The sequence below is a fragment of the Loa loa genome (genome assembly GCF_000183805.2).
Source record: "Loa loa unplaced genomic scaffold supercont3.55, whole genome shotgun sequence".
Taxonomy (NCBI): domain Eukaryota; kingdom Metazoa; phylum Nematoda; class Chromadorea; order Rhabditida; family Onchocercidae; genus Loa; species Loa loa.
Genome location: NW_018108235.1, coordinates 103,806 through 120,947, shown reverse-complemented (window position 1 = coordinate 120,947; position 17,142 = coordinate 103,806). Strand labels below are relative to the sequence as shown.

Here is a 17,142-nt window from a genome sequence, read left to right as displayed (position 1 = left end):
GAAAAGATCTTGTCATCAGTCGTAGATGTTAAAAATGGTAGTCAAGTAATTCCACAATCACATCAGAGTGGTTGATGAAAGAGACGTGTACTATAACTCAGTGGGAAATTAGAGTTGAAAAGTAATATTGAATACCAGCAAGTCGATGGGGGAATGAACTGATATTGGCTCTTTTGAAGGCAGTATTAAATTCAGAAGCCGACTTCGTGTTCGGGAATAATATGCCGGTTAGTTCGGCAGCTAACTCCTTGACTGTTCCTTCCAATTGCGCCTTCTCATCTATATTAAAAGACATATGTAAAAGACAAACGTGCGGATTATGGATAAGTTTGTGACTTCTACGTTATAAGAAATGACAAAGTTTTCGTAAACAAAAGTTCATACATTTATGATTATCGACTCTTACCTTTTAGTGCTGACTTTTCCACTAGATATTACTTGTTAGATGAATAGAAAAAAAAAAAAAAAAAAAAAAACGAAATGCAAAGATTTTACACTTATTCATCAAGTAGCATACATCGCTGATATAAAGGATATCCTAATTTTTTAATTATGGAAGTTACCTATACACTCGCACACTTTTACATATAGATATGAAAGAAGATTCAAATTAAATGACTCTAAATCAAACAAAGAAAAATAACTCACAATAATGCAAATATTTCGCAGCTGCAACATGAAGATCTGGACTATTCGGCTCTAGCTTTGTTGCTTTGTTTAAACATTGTAGCATGAGAAGTACCTAAAAAGATAGGCAAAACTGGCAAATACGTATATATTACAGTAATCGCTTATGTTAATGTTTAATTTTTAAATATTGTCTTCCCCGCTAAAAGCATTACTTGTTGCTGAGAGTATAAAATGAGAATATGCGAAGTACTATACAAAGACGAATAACTACAAGACGGTGAATAAGATTTTCGAAATTATTATCATTAGCACTACTGCGTGATGACAACTTGCAAAATTGAAAGATTACACACAGCAATTTAAATCTTTGATCGTTGTCAACTGATGGATAATACAAATTTTTATACAAATATTCGGAAATTATTGTTGTTACAAAGATAAGTGTAAATTCATGAAACAGCATACTTTCTTCTTCCTATAATAAACTTCGAAACCAAGAATATATGATCCAAATTGCTCGCTGTTCAACTGAAGAAGTGGTTGCACAAATTTGCTCGCCTCTTCCAAAGGGTCATCCACTTTCAAAAGTTTTTCTGCATCAAGAGGTTCCGGTGCGAAACCATCTACTTCAACGTCACCCTGAACTGACCTTAATGCTTTAATATCAGTTCGGAAGATGTATCTCATCTGTATCTAATAAAAAAGTTATTCATACTCGTCTTATCTTAAAAATTGTCCAATTTTATAAATTCCTTCTCACCTTCGCATCACGGAATATTTTTTTTCTTTTTTTTGCAAAGGGAATGAATAAGAGTGATGATGAAATGGCTGGAAAAAAATTAGGGCGGGTATCACAGTCTTTTCATCGCTATCACATATCACAATCCTATTGGCGTCTTCATGCAGTATATAATTTCTTTATCAAACTTTAATTTTTCAACAAGTCAAAAAATAAGCAACAATGAGTCACTGAAATTTTGAATTTTGAATTCCCGTTCGCTTGTAAGTTTCAATGTTTATACCTTCCTCGCATTTATCTGCTTCTGTTTAGCTGCAGCCTCAAGTGCCTCCCTGGCTTTCTCTTTCTTTTGTTTCTTTTTCAGTTTCTTTAGCTCCGAGGCTGATAAATTAACTTCACCATTGTGTTTGTCCGGAGTAAAGTCGTTAGGATGATCATACATTCGAAGATATATCTGAAAGATTCCCAATAGATAATCCTGAGCAGTAAGGAAAACAGGTTATCATGAGCAACTCAGAAAAGAAACATACAGTGATAGCAATTTTAGCAGCTTCGTAATAAAATTTGTGTCGTCGTAGAACATCTTCTAGCCTCAGCAGTCCAATATAGGAACAGAGTGTCATTTTTCGAATGCAATAAGTGTGGAAATCGAATTGGTCTTCAATAATGCCCACGAAATGCTATAACTGATAAGACGCGTTATAAAAACATTACAAAGCAACACTGCAAGGAATCAAGGAGAAACTTATCAACGGATGACAAATCAAGAATCGCCAACACCGATATCACTACTTTTGTCTGAATCATTTCAAAAGCCATGATAAGCCATCACTTCTGCGAATGAAATTTTCTACTAGAACCAAAAGCTTTAACTGTACATAAAAATGAAAACTAATAACGATAAGAAACAAACCCTTTCAACTTCATGGCATTTTTTCAATGCCTCGCCATAATTTGCCAATCGCTGATGTGCTTTAGCGCATTCAATTTCATACCACATACATTGCATTTCATTCAAATTTGCGGATGCATTAATACCTTCTCTTGTAAACTTCGAACACATATTTTCTGCCTCTTTGATAAGGCCAGCTCGAAGCATGTATTTGGCACATTTACTATTCACATATCGGTCTGCCGTATCCAAAGATTGTGCTTGTTCCATCAAACTTGCACCTTCATGTGCATCACCTGCGTGCTGCAATAATAAAATAATGAAAACATTCCGTTCGTCACAAAAGTCAAAATTTATGATGAAATGAGATCCAGGAGAGTCGCGCAAATTCTGACTGGGAGAGTATTTATCAGATATCCTAGATCTCACACGGGCATCTGTTGGCCTGCGGCATTCCCTTGTCTTAAATTAAAACACACCAAGTCCGTTGAACTTTCATCACATGCTCATCATCTTAACATTAAATAATGATATAATTAAGTCCTACACATTTTCAGTGAATCAATGATTCATTTACTGTTTTCGTGAAGGAATAGTATATATATATATATATATATAGGGTAAAACTGAGTTAAGTATATTAATCCGGAAACCATCCCAATTTCTCATATGGCCCCCTGAAAAAATTAATTACCCATTCCTGTCCTTGATGATCTCAAAAGTAACAAGAGCAAACCTTATGAATTTTTGCTTTTATCATGTAGAGTTCGATCAGTGTTGGTGTATGCTGTATTGCTCTATCAATATATACAAGCGCCTGTTGAACTGATCCTAATTTGTCATAATGTTGAGCTAACAAATAATACAGCCACAATACTGTGGTTGGTGATTCCGGAAGAGGATTATCTATAAGAATTTTAAATCACTTAATGTTAACTAGTACTTCATAAGAATGTGAAAATTACAATTTGCTATAAGCTTGAATAACAAATGCAAAACTTAAACTAACTGTCCAAAGATCCTTTTTTATACCCGTTTTCTCCTAACCGCTTAACAAATTCGATGAGTGTGCGTTCCAAAAATTGGACCTAAAAACATGTAAGACTAAAACATCCCTCATTTTTTTAGCAAGGTAAATATGAAATGGAAAGAAATGTAGGAGGTACTTCTGAACCGCTAAGTTGTATTATTCACAGTGCTCAAAATTGAGAAAGGGGGAATGAAATTAATACATAATTTAAATAAAGTTAGGAAAGTCTAATTAACACGGATTCTAAATGCCTCCCATTGACGGTCTTTCGAAGGGAAGACCTGAACTTTTGAGAATAGAATACTCCAGCTCAAAGAATCTTGTATAGGGCACTTCTCGAACAATTCAAATTGCTAATCGGAAGTCACCATTTCGCACATTGTAACGAAGTTAGAAACAGTTCTGGAGGTACAGTAGACAAAATAAAAAAAATCAAGAAGAAATATTTGTATTCAACCTTATCGTTGTCTACGTACAGCGGAATGAGATATTTGAAAAGTGAAGGCACGCCTTTTCGGAGACCGGTTATCAGATAATTGAACAGTAAGCTTTCAAATTGGGCGCCTGAAATGTGTATTTAAAGCTGAATGGTACAAAATCACAACAAAATATAATTTGAACTACCTCCAGTTAAAAAATATAATATAAAGGAAATACCATGGAGGAAATAAAGAGGAACTCTTTTCGGAGTGGCTGCATGAGAATTCATTGAAACAGCCTTCTTATAGACTTCATAACGTGCTTCGACATCGTTTTCCGCTGCAGAATTCATAAGTTATGCTTGTTCATTCAAAAATTTCGCCATTGAATATTGAACAAAATGAAACCAAATGATACCCAGGCCTCTGCATTTCTCGATCTGATGGTAATATATAATATTCTCTGGGTTTCTTTCAACCAATTTCCAATATGTCATTTCTGCCTTTGCATTATCGTTCAACGCCATCAAGAGATCCGCTAAAAGATTAAGGCAGTAAATAACGTATTCAAAACATTTAAAATTCCATCTTTATTCCTAGCTTTTTAGTCAACACCCAATCACCTTACCGCGCGTCTCCATATAAGCAACGCGATCAACAATTTGTGATGCATTTTCTTCCAACTTGTTCAGTGCCAATTCTAACTGACCAGATTCACGGAGAATCATATTCTGATACAAGATTAATTCACTTTGCTCGAAATCGTACTCCGGTAACTAAGAAAATGATTGATTAGACATTTAAAATATTCGAAGTATTTTAGAAAAATATAAAACGTCAAAAACATTTCCAAGCATGAATAACTATTTTGTTGCGCAGAAACATTGCTCTGAACGTTTTACAAAGTAAATAGCAAAAACATTACTCCCGAAAAGTATCTTAGAAACTCTTAATTACATCATTTCCCTAAGAAATAACTGGATTTCATTTTTGTAAATATATATTATGAACAGCAAGTTGCCAAGTAATGAAATACATTCTTATGAGTTGATAAACTGCAAGTGAGATTTTGAAATAAAATAATTGGATTTAAAATCAATTACAAATCCAGGAAAAGTAAAAAGACCTCAATTCTACTGCTGTTGCAAAACTCGCTGACAATTTTTAGAGCCATATCGTAATCCTTGAGAAGATGGTATGCTGTCGCATAACCAATCCATGCAATTCGTTGTTGAGGGCGCAGCATAAGCAGTCGATAACGTGAATCCTAAAAGAAATTTAAGATTCCATCGGGACGGTGTGAAATTCTGAACTAAGAGCTCTGAGCATATATGCTGCTTTTTGGATATTATAAGTTGTGCAACATAATTTCCACTGCTTACTCTTGCAATTTCTTCTTTACTTCTAACCCAGCTCAAATATTTGGGAATTGCAAAAGTAAAAGAAAAGAAATTATGCTATAAATGCGGAGGAAATCGGAAGACAGGGACGAATCCAATTCTAGAGAAATTGAAGATCAGAAACAATGAAAGCAAAATTACACCGATCCAGATACAAAACGGGCCAAAGATGGTTACAACTCTAAATCCAATAAAACAATATAATTGACTCTGTAAAGCAGAAGAATGTAGTGGATGTTAGGTAAGAACTGATTGATATGTCATTGTTAGAAAAGTACATAAGAGAGTTTTTGTTTAAAAACCCAAAAATCTTTATTTTGTTGCATTAGAAATGAAAAGACTTACACGATACCCGTCTAAATCTCGCATTTGAATTTGCAGCAATGATAAATCCCTGAGTATCTGCATATTATCATGATCTAAACGTAAAGCCTGCTTATATGCCTTCATCGCCTCATCGTATTTCTTCTCGCTACGCTGTACCAAGCCGAAAACATGCCAACACACATGTGATCGAAGGTCAGCCTGCAACGAATCGCTGTTAAATATTAAAAATCTCTAATACAACTAAACAGAAAAGAAAATTTGCTGCTCCCTTACACTGAATGGTAATAATAACCTTTAAACCTCGTTTGACGCACTCCTGTGCCTCCTCATGCTTCCCCATGCAATTCAAAATCAAACCCTTCATTGCCAACGTTTCTAAAAAAATTATTTTGCATTTTTATAAGCTTTTGCGTCCTTAAATTTCATACTAAAAAAAACTTGCCATTCATAATTTTATCTAAATAAAACTATTCCAACCTCCATGTTCACTGAACTGTGGATTAGACAGAATCATCTTAGCGCACCGAAGGCCATTCTTGTATTGTTTATGTTCATAGTGCTTCTGTAACCAGATAAAGCATAATATGAAAGTTTTCCATTACCAGTTCAATAATCATCTGTCTCTAGATTTGAAGTTAAGAAGTCTAATTAAGAGAAATACTCTTTCTTTCTTGTCTTTCAGCTTTACTTTCTAATCTTCATTTTCAAGGAGTTTTTCCTATTCTTTTTCTTACCTGTTCTTTTTTTTTGTTTCCTTACAAACAAACTTTATTCTACAATACTTCCAAAGTGAATGTTGACTCAAAAAAAAATGTGAAATCTAATGGAAACGTACAACGACTTTACGGAAAAGAGTGAGTTCCTTGGAAGGTAACGGTTGGCTGCTTGACTGTCCCGGAGGTGCCATTCTGATTAGTCTTACACTATCTGTAACACACGTGCACCGATAACACCTAGAATTCGTTTCTCATACAGTTTATGAGAATTTGCAATGACATATGATGATAATTAGTTTCAGAACAACTTGCACCTACGCAACATATCAAATATCAGCGAACAAAGTATTCAATTAAGCAGCAAAAGTATACGAATACGTTCTGGTGGAATGAAAAATCACTACTAAAGATAACTACTTTAAATATGAGACATTAATATTAAATTTAATAAGTTATCTTCGTGGTAATATATAGATAACAATGTAAATGCTTGTAAATCTATCCGGTAGTTTCAGATTGAAATACGAAGAGATTACAGATAGTCTGTACATATTCTATCTAAATCGCCTTCGCAAAATGGGATGCCATACTCTAAAGGACTTCCACCACACTCTTCAAGTCGACAGCTCCAATCTCGCTCATAACTTCCTCTGGCCACCACTACCCCATCTCAGTGGATCAGCTACTCCAAATAACTGATTATTATTGCCATATTTTAACTCTGTCCGGGCGGAATGAAAATTATAATCTCTCATGTTGTTTTTGATGCGAATCACGAATTCCGCTACAGATGAAAAATTAAGAGCTTCTAAGAAATTAGGCAATTAACTTATGTTCCCACCTGTTGCAAAATAAGACGCACAACCCGAAAACGAGTTGAAGAGTTAAAACATATCGCATTTCTCCCTAAGCTCCGCACATCCGAAACTTGTGAAAACTATCCTCTTCCGTGTTTCGTTCAGATTTATTCCTGTGTAATACCTCGAATTTTGGGAGTGTTTGGAGGAGTGAGCAAGCGTAATTGTAACGGATAATAGAACAATTAAGTAGCTATGAAAACTGGCCCAGATTTCTAAAAGGAATCGGAAATCCGATATTCTTCAGGACTACCATGACTATTTGTAGATTCCTAGATCCTCTTCGTGAAAAGTGAATTTTAATAAGGAACTGAGTCATTTTAGTCAGTCACAATGCCTTAGTACAGGATTTTTTTCCATACATTGAAAATTGAGAAAACCAATTACTGCTTCTGAAGAATGAAAAGTAATGAAATATCAAATCCACAACATTCTCTACGCTGAATGATACCTTGTGGAAAACAAAGAAAATATTTCATCGTTCCCTAGAGAACTGGGCATGTGAGATACATGAATACAGTGGTGAAGTACCTACACCGAAGATAGATAAAGATCTGTCATGAGATCCATATGACCCTATAACTGATTTCCTGAAAAATACTCACAGCCTCCTGAAAATGCGAAGTAAGATGTAACACTTCAAACTTCGTCGTTCATTCTTGGACATTTTTTACTTAAATGAAAAAGTGTAATTTTTTGCGTGGTGACATGCTTTCTTATATATACATCACTTTCATAGTTATAATAGCCACATACCCTACTGTACTTATACCATCCATCTGCACTTTCACTACATTATTTCTTTTTTCTTTTTTACACTGGACTCTGATGCTTTATAAACAATCAGTTTAGAGTAGGAAGCGTCTCACAATTGAAAAGGAATGTAAATAGCACAATTGAAAATTTAATTAATTTTGCTTCTTTGCTTATCACCAACATGACGGAAAGCTCCAGCGCAATATTTGTTACCCATCGCGAAATCAGCAAATTCTCGAGAAAATTTCATATGAAAATCGTATACCATATCCGGAGTTGGCAGAGCAAACTCCCTAAATTGTTCATATTTATTAAATCGATATTATTGTGGTTCCTTCGGTGAGGACCTGTTTGAAGTTCTAAGCGACCGCAAAGACACTACTTGAAAAGGAGAACTCTGAGAATAACACTCCTAGTTTTGAAACCTCAAAAGTAACCCGCTCAACAAGTACTATTACTGAAAGAGGAATTGTTTCTTTAAAACGTTTAGTTTTCGTATGAACCAACTCCAATTTGAAAAGTATCTCTCGGACACATGCATGTGACTGCTTCACAACTTTTAAGTTTCATTCAATTTCAACCAGAAATGCACTTACTCAACGTACACTGCAAGCATTATTTCTGCAATCACAATTGTACCACATATTCGGAACAAATTCCTTCTATTTACTTTATGAGTTGTCTGAGTGATCATTGCACAAAATTTGAGAGCAGATAATCTCATTGTGGTTTAATATCCTAAAATTTCATTCATTAATGTAGCTTAATAATTTATTCGTTTTCTATGTTATCATTGTCGGATCGATATTGAAGAATAAGAAAAAAAGGAATAATTAGGGAACGATTCACTCGTACTCCTTTTCTCAGAACTGTATTACAATCCCAAAATTAATTATTTCACATATCTTAAATCACACTATTATTGATTAAATCTTCTCGACCTCTAAAATCACGCTATCCTTAAATTACTCCAACACCTACCCTCTTCATTTCAAACAACTCATTTGCTATCACAATTGCCCATACCTCTCTCTCTCTCTCACTACTACCCTTCTGGATGTATCATTTCGTTATGTCGTACGTTGTCTTTTGTCCTCTCTACAACCGTATAGCTACTTGTGCTAGTATATTTCCTTTAAATATTGAGAAAGTTGTGTAGCAAAGAAGCAGAGAATGCTTGTCGAATGGTTGAAGGCCGAATAGCTAAGGGATTGCTAACACTCAGGTTAGGTTACTTTGTTCTCAAATGTATTGAAATGGGTAGGGCTGGTATTGTCTTCCAGCGGTTTGAAACATTGTTAGAATTAATTTGAGGCACTTCAAGACTCTTTTATTTTGATGAGATGAAATCTCTCTTGCTTAAAAATTCATATTGTTCGATATCTACGCACTAAATGTCACTTCCTTATAATATCGAGCAACATTCAAACTTTTCTATCCTTTAGATACATTTGCAGGAAATGGCTCAAATTCATTGCCACAATGGCAGATTATACATTGCCGCGGGAGGGAATATTTTCGAATTTATTTTTGTAGTTGATAGCACTTCTTCAAAGTTAAAACTCTGTCGAAATATCTTAGTTCCATTCAAGGATACCACAGCTCGAAGGGAGGAAGATCAGGCTAGTAATTTATCTGTTGATTCCTTAATTTGTTGGCAGTGATTTATAAATAATGAGGTAGTTCCCTAGGTAGTGACTATATTTCATATCTCTTGCTCTTTCCTCATCTCTCGCTATTTCAACATTCGTGGCATCATGTGTACTTAAAATATGGTATTTGCACAAGTAATGGGTATTTCCATTTAGGAATTTCCAATTCAATGCCTTTATTGTTTGAGTCCTTATTTCTGAATTGTTAGGGGGGAGAAAAAACGAATGGAGGAAGTTAGGGAGAAACATGAGTATGCATCAGATTTCGGATTCTCTTTGAACATGATGTCCTTACTGGTGCTTCTGATCTGTCATTCAACACCAGTGTGTTCCTTTAAAAAACTTGGAATAATTATAACTGAATACTGCGAATGAGAAATGAAATTTGAACAACCAGAACATATCCAGACTAAGAAACTATGCAACATCAAAAAAGAGGCAAATTCCCAATATTTCAGAACGTTTTTAGATTCTGGCAAGTGCACTGAGTGCGGATGGCACATTGTTCGCGGTTGCTACTACATCAAAAGAATGTTTTCTGTACAATGTTCTAAAAGATTGGGTAGAAGTACGTCCAGCAGTGCAACTGCCAAAAACTCCAACAGCTGTGATTTTCGAATGTTCCAAAAAATTTGTAATTTTATCCGATCGAGCGGGTAATGTTCGACGATACAGCTTGGACACGAAAAATTCAGAGAAGAGCAGAAGCAATGAACTCACTGATGGTTGTTAGGCTTTCACATATGTAGTTTTAAAAGATTTAATAAAGCTTATTTATCTTTATCCTCTAATTTCAAACCCTATTCTGGAACAATATTTTTTCAAAGATTTTGTAAACGCTTCTGTTATGTCTTTTTGCATGATTGTTTCGTTTAGTTTTTAGATGAGGAAAGTTGTGAAGGCGAACTTTTGTTGGGTCACATATCAATGGTCTTGGATATTGATATATCAGATGACCGGAGGTTCTTGATAAGTGTCGACCGCGATGAGAAAATTCGTATTTCACGTTATCCCGAGTGTTACGTCATACATCGATTTTGTTTGGGTCATAGTTCATACGTAAATTCGGTTCAATCAAAGGGCACGTTGCTTTTTTCATCAAGTAAGTTGATATATTGGTAATAAAATCTGAATATGAGATAGTTGGTTGAAAATTAAGATTCGATGTAAAGGTACCAATTTAAATGTTTGTTCAGGCAAAGAATTTTTAGGTGGTGATGGTACTTTAAGGGTTTGGGATATGGAAGATGGAAAGCAAATTGCGCAGTGCGATTGTCTCGACAAAAAGGCTATTCGTCGTTGTCAAGTGTTTCCGAACTCCTCTTCGAAGGTATTCAAATCTTCGAATCCCTTCGGATTCCTCTTGGTTTTAATTTGGGTTAATTTAGTTTGTCTTTTCAGATAATGACGAACTACGTATAAAATTTTTGGAATAAAAAGCTTTTCGAACTCCTTTGCTGTCTAAAAAGCATCTTGCATACTGGACATTAACCTTTTGTCTGTTGTACTGGTTGAGAGTTTCGTTGCTTTCCTTTTTTTATAATATGTACTGCTATTGTTATTCTGAATGCTTTCAGGGATATTCGATCTGATTTCTCATTTTAAAGACTTAAAGTACTACGTTAACATGTAAATTATTGTTAAGCTTCGAAGTTTGCTTCTAAGCATCCAAAAAACAGTATGATTACTTACAGGACATAAAGTTGGCTGTGATTTTCGAACACTGTAAAACAGCACAAATTGTTACCTTCATCCGAGAAAACAATAATTTCAAAATCGAGTGTCTGACTTGTTCAGACTTTATTGTCGACATTGCTGTAGAAGAAAATGGAGTTTTCGCCTTTGGTATTACAAGGTAATCTTTCATGATGATTTCTTATGGTTTAAGCGGTATTTTCTATCCTTTTAGTTTTCTTTTGTTTTCCGATAGATGTACTTGATTTTTCTAACTTGTAGGTCAGCAGTTGTTTTCGGGAGAGTGGATGAGGGCTGCCTTGGATCAATTAATGATATCGATGAATGTGTTGTAAATTGTTTGAGTTCATTTAAAGAGACCTCATTACCTTTGGAAAAAAAAATCGGATTTAATAACGTGGAAGATTATAAGCAGCGCAAGACTGATCGTATAGGGAGGAAAAGACAAAAATTATCAGTAGGTAGTGGGTAGGGCTTCATATGTCAAACTAATTGTTTTGTAAGTGGGGCGAAGTTTCCGTGTTATCACCTTTTATGGGTTATTAAATTAACAAATTAGTATTTTTTTGTCGAAGCCAAATTTCTTACTTATCCTTTGATTTGCTGCTTAAAATTAACCATGAAACTTACTCTTCATTTTTATAATTGATTTTTTCAAGGATTTTATGTTTTAGATTTGTTACACTAATATAAACAACCGATCTTCTTGGCCGTTTCTTTTAACTTATGAAATGTAATAATGATAGGGGAAATAAGCTTTCTGTTAAATTGATTCTGTATTGCAAGTTCAGAAATTTTCGAATTTTGAGTTTCACTGTTCTAGAAAATGCTCTAAATAAGACAAAAATTGCAAGCATTTCAAAATTAGCTGTTATTGGGTATAAGTTACGGTAACTGTTTATGCAAACCATTGATTTTTGAGTAAAATTAATTCTATATGCGGCGTAGATGTGAATGTTGCGTGAATGTAGTTCAGCAACTGTTGCCATGAATAAACGTTTTGTGCAGCTATTTGTTTAACATACACATAATTGCATGGAGCGAAAGAAAAGTGCTGAAAGAATCTAAATGTGAACAGGTTTTGAAGAGCCAACACTGGTGGTTGGGAAAGTGCTGATGAAAGATGTGTGTATCATGTCAACTTTGACATTATATATTGAATGACCTGTCAGATTGTGTAACTGTGGAAGCTGTGGGACTGAGCAATTGCCCGACCTTTTGGATTTGGTAACTGACACCCAGATGACTGTGTTTAACACTCCAGACGCACTAGGTTGACTGCCAGATTAAATTTTTACAAAATTTGCTCATAAGTTCCCTATAACATTCCGATAATTGCATCTAAACTTGATTAACAGATTGGAAAAAATTCACAGCAAAGGGCTTTTTCTGCAACATTAAACTTTGCAATTAAGATTGGTTAAAAAAAAATGGAAGACATCACATTAGGTGCCGAAATATTTATTTTGTTAATTTTGTGTAACGATGTAGCAAGAGATACTTTCTTTGACTTTGATTGTAAGCATAGTCGAATAGTGATAATAATGGTTTGATGGAGAACTGTTTCTTTCTGGATGTTATAGGACAGTTAAGCGAATATTATAGGTTGAATATTCAGGAGATGTTCTTCCTTTTGCTTGTCGATATTGAAATCATAGCCGAGATTTAAACAGCAAAGTTTATTAGGATATAATACACTGATAGTTTCTGTGAACAAACTGAGAGAAAAGGGTCATCTTTCGTAATTGAACCTTATCCTTATATAGTGAGAGTTGTTTACAATATAAGTTGTAAAATGACACCTTACAAAACATTTTGTGTTTTGTTAAAAACATTTTGTAAGATCTTTGATGCGCAAATTTTTACATCATTAAGAATCTTTAAAATTACAAAACGTTTGGATGAATTTGAAAAATTGGCAATAAAAGATCTGCCTGTACAGTTAAACAAAAGGATTTATTACTTTAATTATGAAATACTATATTTTCATTTCGAGTAATAGTTTTATAATATGGAAAAAAAAAGACGATGATGTGTGAGACTTGTAGAAGACTTAGGTGCCATTCGTGTAACTTATATTTTTTCTGCATTCTTTAACTTTCTGGTGATTATTAATGATAGAAGTTTGGATATGCTTCATTTAAAAAAAAAACAAAAAATAAAAAACAAAAAAAAAACTGATCTGTTAAGAATGCTCCATTCTTACTGTATCAGTCTCAGAGTGTTTAAATTCATATTTGTTATTCATCATAATATATCAAATGTGATCATAATGGAATCTGATAACCTGTGATTTAAATTTTATTAAAAAGCAATGTGTAACAAATATTATCTTACTTGGAGCTATGCCCTTAATAAAGAATGCAAATAGCAAATATTGAAAATGGTCTTTAGTAAGCTTTCAATTTTGTATAGTTGATCGTAGGAAGAAAAAAAGGATGAAAATTAAAAGAAAATATAACAAACCTGGACATTAAACATAGCTAGAGTAGTGTCTAATTTTCATTAAGTAGCTAGGTGGTTTCAAATGAATTCTTCTTATCCCTCGCAGATTTTATGACTAATGTTGGAAATATATTGATATTTCTTTCACTTACTTATCAATATGGAGAAAATTAGCTTTATATCCTATTCTTTATTTCATTCTTATTGTAAATTTTTTGTTGAGATCTTTTTTTTCGTTGAGATTAATTTTGTTATTTATTCCCTACATATTTCTTGCGAAATGCTCATTTAGAATTGTGTCACTAATGTCACACTATACAAAATCGCACTACTCGTATTTGAAAATACCTCACTTCAATTGATTGTTTGCGTGCGGTCGCGTGCTGAAACTTACATTTGATGTCACAATATAATCGGAATTTACAGATCTTTATACACAAAGCATTCATCTGAAAATAATCGATTTACTGTTCTTTCAGGCGTATTTCCGATATTATACTCTATTTGAATGATATTTTTTAGGTTACCGATTGTATTCACGCATCTTTGAATCGGTCAGTATTCGGATCTTTTTGCAAATTCGTTGAAAATTTATGCTCCTTGCTTCAGATAATAATTTTTGTAACAACGACAATTGGCTTGTTGTGAACAAATCTTCAATCAAACTCATGCTATTAATAGTTCCGTTCGTCAATTACTATCTTGTTTGCAGATATTAGTCCTCGCATTATCAATTTCGCTTTTTATAATATTATTGTTGCTTCTTCTATTATTTTTATTTTGTTACTTTTTATAAATCACTAGTGAATCCATTTTTACGTGTTGCTTTTGCATGCCACCAAATGCAAGTCTGATGGATGAAATGACAATAAACAGCTAAGGTCTGAAGTAATGAGAATTCTCAAAAATAAGCATTTTGCATTGAATGACCGAATAGTTCTGGGGAAAAAATATCTGAATCCTTTCCTTATTGGGATATATCGGGAAACATTGACAGATTGTCCAAAATCATCTCCATATTTTTCCAACTAATTCGAAAATATTTTCTGAAAATTTTTATCATGCATATTATGCGTACTAACAGTTTAACTATTATAAAGAAAGGTTAGGCTTGTTTTAGCTTGAAATTTCTGAACCTAAAATCTCCAAGTCACTGAATTCTACTGAATTAATGCTATTTGGTATTTCGCCAACAGTTAAAATTCCTGAAAAATTTGTCGGCCAAGGAAGGAGGATCAGGTGCAAAAACGGTTGTCAGAAGAGAGCGTATAGAAATGGATCAAATACTTCTCATTCTCATTTCCGTTGTTGGCACACATGTGTTTATGCATTCATGAACTTAGTGAATTGGTTATTCTCTCACCGTCAGTGAATTAATGATCAATTTGATAGGAATCATACTGAATGTTCAACGGTTGGTTTCGGAATCCTATAGTAGAAACATTATATGGAACCACAGCTAATAATTGTAACTTCATTCGGTAGGAAATGAGTAATGATAGATATGTTTAATCTGTGATCATGTGAAATGATTATCGGGAATTCTGAATTTGATCATCCGGAAATAGTAACATAGCTTCTGAATTCATCATTCATTTCAGAGGATAACTTGAAACAGTTGAGCAAAGAAAGTTAATGGGCGACCATCAGACTTGTTGAAGTGGAGCTCATTGGCTGAAGAACTTCATTTGGATTACAATTCAGCTTATTTTGAAGCATATCGTAGTATGAATAAAAATAAATTTATGGTTTTTAGATTAAGTTGACATTCCAAATTACAATAGTACCAAATTCTAGACATTTCTGATGAACATTTTCACAGATTATTTTGGTAAGAAATGGTAGAAATCATAATGTTCCTTAAGATAATTTCTTCAGTTTAACACACTGCGAACTTTGTAAAAATCTTTTGCAAAGGAATTTTGAGAAGTATGTGAATATAATATCAAGACGTACTCCGTCTGTGGTTTCCTTACCGTTTACGTTACTGTTTGTGCAGCGTATGCTTCGACGTCATGGTTCCACCAATTATCAGAACCTTAGTTCAGTAATTTGAATTTGGTACGGAATTGTTCTACTAGTATAGTATCGAATCTAGATATTGATGGAACGTCGAGCAGGTGTAACTTATTGATATCGAATTTGTTAATGCACCGTCGCCATTAACTCACTTATGATATTAACGCATTGAAATATTTCTCAACGGTTCAGGGATGAATGAAATTTTTAATGTTTTGTCATTTTTTTTTGATTCTAGAAGTCTTGAGAAAAGTATAATCTTTGGATAGGAATAATTTAATAATTTACCTTTGTAACAAATTAACATTTATGGATTTAAGTAGAAATTTGTTATAAGCTAGGGATTTGCCTACAATCTTCAATTAATTCAGAGACCCATTGAACAAGTTCAGTTGTACTGCTCATGTGTTATATATGGATAATAATTTCCTTGAAAAAATATGTGTGTAATTAAATTAGTGCTATTAATAACCACTTTCCTTTTCTCAAAATTTGAAGTCATTTGATTTAAAATTTCCAATGATCTTCCTCGGCAATGTTCGCTTTGATATACAGCAAATGATTGGAATTCAAAATAGTTCTTCGATATGGATACGATAATGTCTACCTTGTCAACTATTTGTTGTCAGGAATAATTTTTATGACATAGCGACATTTGTGTGCCGTACCAGCATAATCACCATTAACTAAATGACATGTCATTCGTTTGAATGCTTATTTTATTTGAATAATACTTGATTATTATCTATGCGTTTGCTAGTAAGAGGAACGACTAATGTGCATTAACAATGTAGTATATGAAATGAAAAAATGGTACATCCAAGTAAATAGATGAATTTCTGTGAGAGATTTTTCAAACTGTACAAGGTTAAAAAGAGAAGTCAAGATTAAAACCATTTATGTTAGCCACCGATTTTATTCAGGTAAATCAGTCATGGTCAAGCATAATGCAAAGGAATCTGAAATGATTAGTTTTAAGGATAGGGAAGAAAAGACACTTTCACTAGTCTGTATCTTTTTAAATAAAATAATTCAGAGTAGAAATGGTCATAAAAATGATAATATACTAACACTATTTGATTGAAAGAAGAAAGGCGAAATTTTAGCAATAACGAATATATGATAACTTCACTGTGATTGAATTTCAATTTCTGAGATAAAATTGCCGCAGAAAATGACAGTTGCTGTTGTACGATTGCAAACAACTGTTGTATATATCATTTTATGCTAATGTCGCAGAGCAAAAAGTTTTAGTGGTTTGACAATTGCATTACTATCAATTACAGATATTTTAAACTTCGACCTAAGCCGATTTGAAATCTTGATATCCGGTATTTTCGAAATGATAGATTCCACCTTTTGATCTGACTCAAACGGAGTCGACGATCTGGTGCCTAGTTCCTCAGTGAGCTGGTTAAACAATGCAACTGTTGTATCATTTTCAGATGAGATTAGTTGCGCAGTTCCCTCATGATATGGCTTTGATATCGATGCTGCTTCATTATCTGAAATTAGAACCATTAACTGTATTCACAATACTGGAAACATCTCTTTCTGTCACTCGG

At 33.7% G+C, this 17,142-nt stretch overlaps 4 protein-coding genes across 4 annotated transcripts in view; 1 reads left to right on the top strand and 3 right to left on the bottom strand.

The window, feature by feature from the left end:
* Window positions 1–7,038, bottom strand: part of LOAG_17264 (TPR Domain containing protein) — an 8,461-nt gene extending 1,423 nt beyond the window's left edge. The window contains exons 1-18 of the mRNA XM_020449924.1: window positions 6,995–7,038; window positions 6,273–6,364; window positions 5,915–5,999; window positions 5,730–5,812; window positions 5,456–5,635; window positions 4,837–4,977; window positions 4,339–4,486; window positions 4,129–4,248; window positions 3,949–4,050; window positions 3,749–3,855; window positions 3,271–3,349; window positions 2,998–3,167; window positions 2,283–2,564; window positions 1,900–2,049; window positions 1,653–1,823; window positions 1,096–1,269; window positions 649–742; window positions 136–279 (exon numbers count right to left, since the gene is read on the bottom strand). Coding sequence (XP_020306474.1) covers window positions 136–279; window positions 649–742; window positions 1,096–1,269; window positions 1,653–1,823; window positions 1,900–2,049; window positions 2,283–2,564; window positions 2,998–3,167; window positions 3,271–3,349; window positions 3,749–3,855; window positions 3,949–4,050; window positions 4,129–4,248; window positions 4,339–4,486; window positions 4,837–4,977; window positions 5,456–5,635; window positions 5,730–5,812; window positions 5,915–5,999; window positions 6,273–6,344 — 2,302 coding nt within the window. The 5' untranslated portion in view covers window positions 6,345–6,364; window positions 6,995–7,038. The remainder of the gene's footprint in view (window positions 1–135; window positions 280–648; window positions 743–1,095; window positions 1,270–1,652; window positions 1,824–1,899; window positions 2,050–2,282; window positions 2,565–2,997; window positions 3,168–3,270; window positions 3,350–3,748; window positions 3,856–3,948; window positions 4,051–4,128; window positions 4,249–4,338; window positions 4,487–4,836; window positions 4,978–5,455; window positions 5,636–5,729; window positions 5,813–5,914; window positions 6,000–6,272; window positions 6,365–6,994) is intronic.
* Window positions 7,039–7,657: 619 nt separating this feature from the next.
* On the bottom strand, window positions 7,658–8,513 carry LOAG_06578 (hypothetical protein). Its single transcript, XM_003142114.2, has 2 exons — window positions 8,363–8,513; window positions 7,658–8,059 (listed from the first exon to the last, which is right to left on the bottom strand). Exons 1-2 carry the CDS (start codon window positions 8,488–8,490, stop codon window positions 7,915–7,917), a joined length of 273 nt encoding a protein of 90 aa, XP_003142162.1. The 5' UTR covers window positions 8,491–8,513; the 3' UTR covers window positions 7,658–7,914.
* Window positions 8,514–9,215: 702 nt separating this feature from the next.
* Window positions 9,216–11,623, top strand: LOAG_06577 (hypothetical protein). Its single transcript, XM_020447179.1, has 6 exons — window positions 9,216–9,388; window positions 9,888–10,143; window positions 10,302–10,520; window positions 10,630–10,748; window positions 11,113–11,273; window positions 11,375–11,623. The coding sequence occupies exons 1-6, from the start codon at window positions 9,227–9,229 to the stop codon at window positions 11,583–11,585; spliced, it is 1,128 nt and encodes a 375-aa protein (XP_020302564.1). The 5' UTR covers window positions 9,216–9,226; the 3' UTR covers window positions 11,586–11,623.
* Window positions 11,624–16,804: 5,181 nt separating this feature from the next.
* On the bottom strand, window positions 16,805–17,098 carry LOAG_06576 (hypothetical protein; the record flags this gene model as incomplete). Its single annotated transcript, XM_003142112.1, has 1 exon — window positions 16,805–17,098. One exon carries the CDS (start codon window positions 17,096–17,098, stop codon window positions 16,805–16,807), a length of 294 nt encoding a protein of 97 aa, XP_003142160.1.
* Between the last annotated feature and the right edge of the window lie 44 nt (window positions 17,099–17,142).